Source organism: Penaeus japonicus, unplaced genomic scaffold (assembly GCF_977035675.1).
Source record: "Penaeus japonicus unplaced genomic scaffold, GWHDUDI00000001_assembly GWHDUDI00000006, whole genome shotgun sequence".
Classification (NCBI taxonomy): Eukaryota; Metazoa; Arthropoda; class Malacostraca; order Decapoda; family Penaeidae; genus Penaeus; species Penaeus japonicus.
Genome location: NW_028234408.1, coordinates 20,846,571 through 20,856,570, shown reverse-complemented (window position 1 = coordinate 20,856,570; position 10,000 = coordinate 20,846,571). Strand labels below are relative to the sequence as shown.

Below are 10,000 nucleotides of genomic sequence, written 5' to 3'. Positions count from 1 at the left end.
AAAATACAAGAAAACACATATTTTAAGATTCTCTGCCCAGGCTGAACATTAAGGTATTTCAATAATTGGTGATTTTTGAAAAATCATTCAAATTCACGGGGACTGTTCAGAAGTAGGCTCCATTTAATTTTTCATGATTAGTGATACCATTTTTATTTGTTTTTATCAATATTTACCTATTGCACTTTTAACTCAAAGATACGAAAAGTATGGTTAAATAATTAGATTAGTCTGGGGTGAAATTCCCGTTTTCTATATTCTCTTCGTCATTTTAGCAGTAATTACTTAACGATGTATTCAAATTATGTTGATTTATTTAATCGTGTATAGTATAATTCTAGTTTTTAAGATTATTTTTTCTACAATTAAGCATAATATTATACATGGTGAAAGTATATTACAAACTAGAAACGTATCTTTTATTGGCAATATCTATAATATGCAACAACTTCTCACATGTACTATATTTCCCTATCCGCAATTACCGTGTATTTGATATCCCATATATAATGAAACAAAGGAGAACTAAACACACCGAAAAACCTGGGACATTCACAAACTTTTCTGTGGTGAGGTTCCATAACTTCTCATAGGAAAAATTGTACCAAATTCGATCCTTCAGGTTTGGCTGGTTTGTATATCCAGCTTTTTCCGATTCCATTTTCAGCATACCAAATACCTCGTGTATGCTGTCAGTATCGTGCGAGAGTGGCATGAAAATGACATCTATGTTATGCAGATATCTACTGATGGATGCAAAATAGGATTTGTCAAACCCTAATCTGATCCCTACTTCTGAACACATTTGAGATGCCCCAAATGCTGTCTGAAATATTGTCGGCTCTGTACTAATGACAGCTTTTCGCCAGCAAAAGAAATGGATCTTGGAGAACTCGAAGATACCTTTGATAACAGTAGGGTTCTTTTGCAATGTCCCCAAGCATCTAATCAAATTGTCTTTCAAGCCAACTTTTGTTTTGGATGGCAAATCAGCATTTTCAATACTTCATAATTTATCAAGTACAACATCAAGTGATATTCAAACATGTAATGATGAACACATATAACCTAACCACCTAACACCAACTGGCACAAATATCCTAGGCAGTATTATGTTTTTTAAATTCTTTTAAGGACTCAAGACAAAATAATTTTGCATGTCTGTTCAGTAGTTCATGAATGGTTACCCGTCAATAGCATTAAAGTTAATTGGCCACTGAAAACGGACCTCATCATTTATATCTTCATAAAAATCAATCACTTCTGTTAATTCCTTGAGGTTATGACATGTTTTTATTCATATTGGTTATCCTCAATGAAGCTAGAGTGTCATCTCTTTTACCAATAGTTGCCTGCCTTTTCTTGTGGAAAATGGTAGTATCTAAAGGAATCAATCTGCTGTCAAGACCTACTACTTGAGAAAAAAAAACATCAGTAAAATTTGTTGCATTATTTCCGTGATGTATTTCCGTTTCCCTTCTGGCAGTCATCAGGAGTGGATAAATCTTCTAAGGTTGAGGAAGATTAAGTTTCCGTTGTCATGTTCATCATCAGATGATGTGAATATGTGAATATGTGAAAACGATACAGATTCTGTATCGTTTTCACATATTCCTGAATCTCACTCAGTAATTTATTTGACAGACTACATTTCCTCTTATTTCTGTATTCCTTCCTTTTAGTAGGCTTTATGGTCAGCAGAACCAGTGGATGCAGCACTACCATCTAACTTTGCTTCATACCACTCGGTGTCTTCTTGTAGCACTCTCTCGGTTGTCTTTTACCTTTAAAAGATACGATTTCAGTACCAATAAACGAAGCTTTCAAACTCTCCTCCTGTGTATAATAATATACTTTCTTTATGTTAAGTACTTTTGTGATGGCCTTTAGTTTAGTAATAGTCTTCAGTCCAAATTTCTGATATAATTCTTCAATTTAGTCACAAGTTTCAAAGCAATTTGTCGTCCAGAAAAGTTTGGATTTCAATCAAACACTTTCAGCGAATTATATCGTGCCAATATATCACAAACAAGTAGCAACACAACAGAAGCTTGTTGGAATGTATAATAATGTTATTAATTAACTAACGTTTATATGCTTATTGAAGAAACACGGCATTACATTACAGGCCATTAAGTTCAGTGAGGAACTAGAAGTATTGAAAAACTTCCGACCTAAGGTCATTGAGGAACTTGCTATATGCGGTATTTAAGTGCTTAAGGTCTGTGAGAAATTGGTTGCATGTAATATTTAAGTTCCCAAGGTCAGCGAGGAACTTGATGCACCTAAAGACACAAATTTGATTGCGATTCGGAAGGGAACTATCATCACTTAACGTTAGCGAGGAAGTTCGAAGTCCGTGGACCTCGTCCGCTGCGCGGCCCCATTTCCGCGGAAATGCGTAATATATTAAATTGAAAAGTGCAACCCCTAAACGTTATCAGATCAAGCTGATTTTTTTCACATTTCATTTTTATGATATATGGAGCCTATTTTTGTACAGTCACAATGACATTTCAAAAGTTGCAATTATTGAAATACCCTACTGAACATCATAGTGTGTGGCCTGTCTTGAGAGGTTTAAAAATTGTAATCTGACTTATTCTGAACTTACATTGACCAACAATCAGACATACAGCAATGTAGTGTAGATGACAATGATAAAAGAGATAAGTAGTGATTTGATATTCATGTCAATTTTGTATTGTTAAACTAATTTTCATAGATCCCCCTAGTTAATATTATATGCTTATTGATTATTATTGTGTTGTTTATTATTATTAAATGCCAGATATGATGGTATATATTTTATGGAGATATTATAGCAGAGGAATATATTTTATTGACTTATAGTAAAACATTCTAATGTTTGTTGTATATGTTTTATGACTATATCTGTTTTATATATTGTATGTACACTCAGACTTAGTAGATAACTTGAAAATTATAACATTTTTACCAGCACAGTAACATTGGTTTTCATATGTTGTATTCAAAAACTACATTTTTCTTTATGTGAACTTTAATAATAACTGTTCTTCAGGCTGCCGCTGATGCAGACAGTCAAAAACCGTACTGCAAGCCATGCAAGAAGACTTTCGCTACACAAATGGCTTATGACAATCATGTGAAATCCAACAAACATGTGGAAAAGACGATGAAATATGCTGAAGGTAAGATTGAGTTTATAAAGTTTGTAAGTTTATGCATGACTGAAAACAGGGGAGGATAATAGATATTAATTTTGATGAGGTAGCTTGTTCTAATTTGGTATGAGTATACCCATATGACAAAGACATACAAAAAGTTAATTAAATCTTATTTGATGGTAAGACAGTGGAACAGAAATTACTTAAACATTGTTCAACTTATTCACTGACTTTATATATAATATATTTGCAAAGTGAGCATTTGGTTTATGTCATCATAACTACAGGAATAAATAGCTTGTAATTTCAACAAAAGGAAAAATGCAGTTCAAAAGTTATCTGACCCTGAGAAAATGCAGGTAGTGGAAGGGTTAATTTATGATTCATGATTTATGTATAATGATGTAGAGGGGGATTGCATTAAGTAGCTGGAGAAAGGAGGGAAAGAGAGAGGATTAGTTTGAGGGGAGCTAGCTGATTATGAATTGACTTCCCATCAACACCATATACTTGGCAAGGATGCATTTTGCCTAATATTGTTCTTGTCAACAGGTACTCAGTAATGTACATTGTACATCATTATATATTGTACATGATTCATAATTTCATCCTTCAATCAAGCAGAACACATTATTGGGCTATAATAAAATAAACCCATTGCGGACGGGTGTTGTGACATACTTGACGTTTGGGGATTTTGGATCACTGTGCTATTTTATTGTGCTATGAGTAAGGAGTGAGTGATGACAATTGCAGTCATAATTTCTATAATTATTGTAATACTGAGGACTATAATTATTGTAATACTGAGGAAACCTAACATCTAAAACCTAGATGCCATCACTTTCTTCTAGCATCAGTAGGAGAGAGACCCTTGAATGGCACTCATCCACAGTCTCTAGCAAGCACTATATTTATAGAGCAATGGCACACAGCAAGTTGAAGACCTCTTGCTCTGAAGTACCTCTGATGAAGGATGTGCAGGCACAAGGCGAAGACGAAGGTGACTCAAACCATGCCTAGTGTCTAAAATGTGCTCCTGTGCCAACAGGGATGCATTTTATTGTGGCACTCACAGTCTTAAACACAGGTTTCCTTCCTCTTCCTTACCTTTTCATGTTATCTTCATTTTAGATGGTTACATGTTTTGTATTCATTCATGACAGTACACAAATACAAAAAAAGAAAAAAAAGAAAAGAAAGTTGCATTTTGTCCTCCCATAAAACAGCAACACTTCTATCACAATGGGTATAAAGAAAATAATGATCTGATATGGATCCTATACTACAATTTTAGTCAACTGCTGCATTGATAGAGCTTGTTATATGCCTCATATAAGTCTCTAAACACAATAAAACACAAAAATTAAAACAAAAAATGGCTCTAGTTTTACAATGACTAAAAACAGAGTGGGAAAAGTCAAAGTATGTTGTGTGAAGCTGCCTCGCTCTGAAATAAAACCCATCCTGGAGAATGGGCAAGTGAAACTATACCTCGTCCGCAGTGGGTTAAGCATCAAAGATTGGGTTGTGTGAAAGTGAGCATGGTAAAAAGATTAGTTTAAATTGGTTACTCTATTTCAGTCTCTGAAAACCAGAAGAACATTTCATTATCTGCAAAGAAGAAGGAAGAATCAGAAGATGAGGATGATGAAGATCTAGAGGTAAGAGGAATGAGCAGAATCCATATTAATTAATGGTGTCGTTGAAACGAGCAGAAAACAAGAACTTTTCATATGAACCAATCAACTACTTTTATAGAAAGGTTGTATAACTAAAGTCTTTTTATCTTTTCAACACCTTCAGATTGAAGAAGTGGACAGCGATGAGTGGGAGGATGAAGAAAAAGAGCCAATTCCCCTGAATGTTTGTCTCTTCTGTAACCATGATGCTGGAAGTTTGGAGAAAAAGCTTAAGCATATGACAGAAGTGCATCAGTTCTTCATTCCTGACTTAGAATATTGCACTGATGTAGCTGGCCTCATGACATACCTTGGATGGAAGGTATGTTTTTTGTTTGTCTGTACATGTTGACAAGATTCTAGATGGTCATCATCTGCTTAGCTTGAGATTTTTCAGTTGTAAATTAAATGAGACTTGAAATTTATTTGATTGGCATAACAAGTTAGTTGACATTGTTTAATTGTTTTTCACTTTTTTTTCCCCCATTGTATCAGTTGTATGTATAAGAACTTACTAGGTAATAATCGTAATGGGGAATTATTATTATTGATATTGGGAATTGAGAATCCCATCACAGATCACAGTTGTGAGCCTGCATGGCACAGGAGTAAGTAAACCTATCATTTAACCCACTCACGACGGGGGCATTCCAGCCTTGCATGTTACAATGTCGGGGCTCTCGAACGCTTAGGCCTAAATCAATTAAATGACTGGCACCATATGGTGCCACCCGGCAACCGGGCCCTTGAATGAGCGGTACCATAGTGTACCACCTGTCCAGAGAGGGTTAATCTTTACCTAAAGTCATGGAAGTCAATTTAGATCCTACTTTTGGAAGAATGATGTTGATCAAAAGAAAACCTCAATACTTGCTCGCTAGCATATATTTTAACTTCTACTCTCATGCCTATTATTTTAGGCATAATGTACTGTTATTGATATTACCATATGCCATTTGCTTTTCTAATGTCACAAATTTGAATGTTAGTTTCAAACACCTTTGATGTATTCCAAGTACAAAAGAAACAAGGTCCCATGCTGGCAAATAGATGATTTTTTATACCATAATAATTTGTATTTACTGTTTAATATCTTTTAGAAAATATTTGTGTTACATTATGGTATTACATTTTGTCCGCAGTTATTAACCTTTCCGTGAGAGGCATATTTCACAGGGTGGGATCACTTTCACACTATTTTTCCTATTATTGAAATAACAAACTAGTTATTCCTTCAGTTGTGTAACTATTTGTGACTAAATGCTAATTATTATCACAGTGCTATATCAAAAGCAGACATACTTCATTCCATATGTCTTGAAAATAATAAAAAACTTAAGATGCCCACCCCAGGCTGCTCATGTTAAGATTTGACCCATCCTGGAAGGGTTAAAAACAGCTTAAGTGTTGCGGAATAACTTTCTAGGGTTTAACCCTCGCCTTTTTTTAAATTGCAGATAAATCATATAGATGGGTCTCTGAAAGTATGCTAAATATTGAAATTTGATTTGACTGATTACCTGAAGGTGCAAGCATCTAAAGAACCAGTCAAGCCAAGTTCTCAAATGTACGATGATAATTTAGATTGCTAGCTCTGCCATTCCTCTGTAACATCAGGCACTTTTAAATGTAGCATCAATCCTCCTTTAGATGTGGCTACCCTTATTGGATAGATCCACATGTTATACTCATGTCACATTTTTGCCCTTTACCCTAAAGCCAGAGCTGCCTCATTAGAGCCAATTAGCTCAATAGACCATCTGCTTTAAAAAGATGGTGGGCTTTATTTTGGTATGAACAGGATGTAGTTAAGGTGAACTAGTACAGTTGGTACTTTTTGGCATACAGGACACAGAAAACTACCCCCCCCCCATTCTTATATGTACTGAGCTGTCTCCTTTGTCTGCCCTCTGTAATAATAATAATGATGCCCACAGCTCAGTACCAGATTGGGTATTAGAAAATAAGTCCTTTGGTGTCCACACTTGGAAATAGAATATATATATATATATATATATTCTAAATTGCAAAGTAAGGCATAACAGATTTAATGCTGGGGAGTAGTGTGCCATAGAACCATTAAAAGGTAAAAAAAATAAAAAAAGAAACTGCTAATAATCAGTAAAACTGACCCAGAGTCTGTTAGAATACAATACTCCAAAATTCACTTTTCATCTCTCATCCAGGCCAATTTGATCTTTCATATTTGTAAAGCTCAAATTTAAAAATAGAAAATGTATGTCTCTTACTGATATATCAGTTACAATTGAATATCAAAGTACTAAAATGTTACTGCTGCCATAGAAAATGGAGAATGAGAGGAAAGGGTACAAGGGACTTTGGAAGGGTATAGAGGCTGTAGCTGGAAGAAACATGCCAAGCAGTTCTATAAAAGCTTCCTCACACTTCCTATCTCCCAATGATGATACAAATAATTCAGGAAAATAGCCAGTTAGTTGTTGAGAAACTCCTCATTTGAGTCACTTCTGATCAAACCTATAAAGTTAAAATGTTCCCAGTGTAGTGTCCTTGAAGTTGAAGAGTTAAATTTCAATATTTGTTTTTATAGCTTGGATGCGGCTTTGAATGCCTAGTCTGCAAATGGAGAGCCCGACGACTTCCCTCTCTCACAGCTATAAGACAACACATTGAAGACACAAAGCATAGCTACATTGAACTGAAAGGAAACAGAATTCTGGAATATGCTGATTTCTATGACTATTCCTCATCATATCCTGATGCAGGTAAGACATCCATCAAATGTTTTCCTTAACCTGTTGCCGATGGGGCTGTTTTGACTCTAAATGGTCAAAATGCTGGGATATTTCAAACGAATAAGCCCAACGCTTCAGCCTATTTGCCCACTCTGGCGGCAGCCAAGCGCTATGCACCCGATCACCCAGCAGGCCAGCCAGAAGGATACCCATGACAAAATATCTAGTCCACGGCGGCTGGTCCTGCCACCACTGGTCGTGATATCTTGTCACCCAGCATTAACGGGTTAATGAAAAATAGATGTATGTATTACTATTAATTTTTTATATTACTATCAATCCTCTGTTTGATTTCATTTTAATTTCTGTTACAGATGAAGCATCCCCAGATGATGTTGCGGAGCAGAATATCATCACAGGAGATGAGGCTGAACTCGTTTTACCCTCTGGTGCTGTGATAGGTCACAGATCTCTCAGACGATACTACAAGTTAGTTCAGGCTACTCTTTAAATGATGTACTCTTTGTAGGATCTATCGGAAATTGTCTAATTCACAGCTGGAATAGATAAAAGCAGGGGATCACCTATCCAGAAAAGAATTGATATGTCTCTTGTGTTTTTCTCTTTTAATCCACTAGCTGTGATATCAGAAAGAATATGCCACTCAGAATTTCTTAATTATACATTGTGAGGCACAAAAGTTAAGGAAAATATAATGAATTACAAGCCTGTCTTTATCTGCATATTCTATTGTCAATTTTTATATACAGGCAAAACTTGAATCCCCACCGCAAGCAAGTGGAAAAGAAGAAGCACGGGTCTACTTTCCGAAGCCTCATTGCTCATTATCGTTCACTTGGCTGGACAGGAACCAGTGGAACAGATGCAGTGAAGTAAGTTGTAGTTTCTTTACTTTTTGTGTTAAGAGAGGATAACTCCAAAGTATCTTGTAAGTTTTTGTTTTTTTCCCAATTATCACCATTCCAGAAATTAGACAAATTTTATTTATTTTTAAGTTTACTCTTCCCATAATGTAGTTTTCCATGTTTTTTCTCTCTTTGGTTCCCTATTCTTCCCTTCTTTTTTTCTCTAGCAGAATTTAATTATCAATGACTTTTTATTCTAGGAAATTCTGGGATCAGAAGTACCTCCAAAAGATGCGCAGCAGGTACGACTTGAAGCTTGGAGTTAGAGGCAACAAACAACAGCAACATTTCCGTCAACAAAATCCTGTTTAGACCACTGTCACTGACAGTACTTCAACAGCTCTGTTTTGGGGATCCATTTATCACATAAGATTTATTACCAAACAATATTGTACTTGGTTTTAAATGCTTCCCAAAAATAACAAATTTGTTGGACACTATACACCACCTACTCAGTAATATGGATATTCATATATGAGAAATATATACAATAGAATGGTAAATGGTTTGCCTTTTTCTTCATTTTCCTCTTTATATATATATTTTTACTGCTTAACTCATTAACAATGGATGATGTGATATCACGCCATGGCCCGGCAGGTCTTCCCGCTGTGGGCTGGATATCTCGTTATGGCGTTTTGTATTGACATTATTGGATTAACTGGGTGGGTATAATTTTATTTTTTAAATTATAACAAAAATATTACACAGTTTAATTTAAGTTCGATGTTGATGGTTGTGTCCATATATTTGTGTAGTCTTCGTGGTCATGCAGAGATAATTCCAAATGATAAAGAATAATTACAGATTTTTTTTCAAAATCAAAAAAAAAAATTCCCTGCAAATGGATATCTAAAACCCAGTAATTCTATAGACTTTAATATATCAATAGTCACATCATTCAAATAATAAATTAAATCATAAATACCAAAGATGCAAGTCAAAGAGTTCTTTCTACAAAAAAAATACCACTTGCACAATTCACTGTATGAAGTATATACATACTACTTTAATACACAACATACAGGAATAGCCAAATACTTATGAAAAGTAAATAATGACAATATTGTGTTCATATATAATTTAGTTGAAACATATTTCTTAAGAGAAAATATTTGGAAAAAGTCCCAATAAATTTATAAAATATTCCTCTAGTACAGTGTGAATACAAAATTCTTTTCAGCCTCTGAAAAATACATCATCTGTTTTCTCTTACATATAAACATAAAAAAGCAATCTTTATCATTTAACTTTAGTAATAACATATCGTCTACACAAACACTGTGACCCCTAATGAAAGATGTTTTGAATTTAATATTCTATCAAATTAAACCATGAACTGTGAAATCCACTGATTTTTCACAATAGAGTCCATTCACTGAAAGGTCTTCACTTATACCATTTCTTATGAATTATTCTTGCATTTTTACACTACTTCATTCAGCCAACTTCTTCTTGAAAGGAGGCTCAGAATTAGAGTCTTCTGAGATATTGAACTGACTTGATGAGAAGTCTGTGGCATCTTGTGA

At 34.8% G+C, this 10,000-nt stretch overlaps 2 protein-coding genes across 2 annotated transcripts in view; one reads left to right on the top strand and one right to left on the bottom strand.

Moving 5' to 3' along the window:
- The window catches only part of LOC122260344 (cytoplasmic 60S subunit biogenesis factor ZNF622), a 17,102-nt gene extending 8,128 nt beyond the window's left edge, over positions 1–8,974 (top strand). The window contains exons 2-8 of the mRNA XM_043027573.2: positions 3,044–3,173; positions 4,734–4,813; positions 4,956–5,153; positions 7,401–7,575; positions 7,920–8,034; positions 8,316–8,438; positions 8,672–8,974. Of these exons, the coding sequence (XP_042883507.1) occupies positions 3,044–3,173; positions 4,734–4,813; positions 4,956–5,153; positions 7,401–7,575; positions 7,920–8,034; positions 8,316–8,438; positions 8,672–8,783 (933 nt within the window). The 3' untranslated portion in view covers positions 8,784–8,974. The remainder of the gene's footprint in view (positions 1–3,043; positions 3,174–4,733; positions 4,814–4,955; positions 5,154–7,400; positions 7,576–7,919; positions 8,035–8,315; positions 8,439–8,671) is intronic.
- A 360-nt stretch (positions 8,975–9,334) lies between these two features.
- BCL7-like (chromatin remodeling complex subunit BCL7B-like protein) overlaps positions 9,335–10,000 on the bottom strand; it is an 11,207-nt gene continuing 10,541 nt past the window's right edge. Inside the window, exon 4 of the mRNA XM_043027572.2 lies at positions 9,335–10,000. This exon is cut by the window's right edge and continues 20 nt beyond it. Coding sequence (XP_042883506.1) covers positions 9,908–10,000 — 93 coding nt within the window. The 3' untranslated portion in view covers positions 9,335–9,907.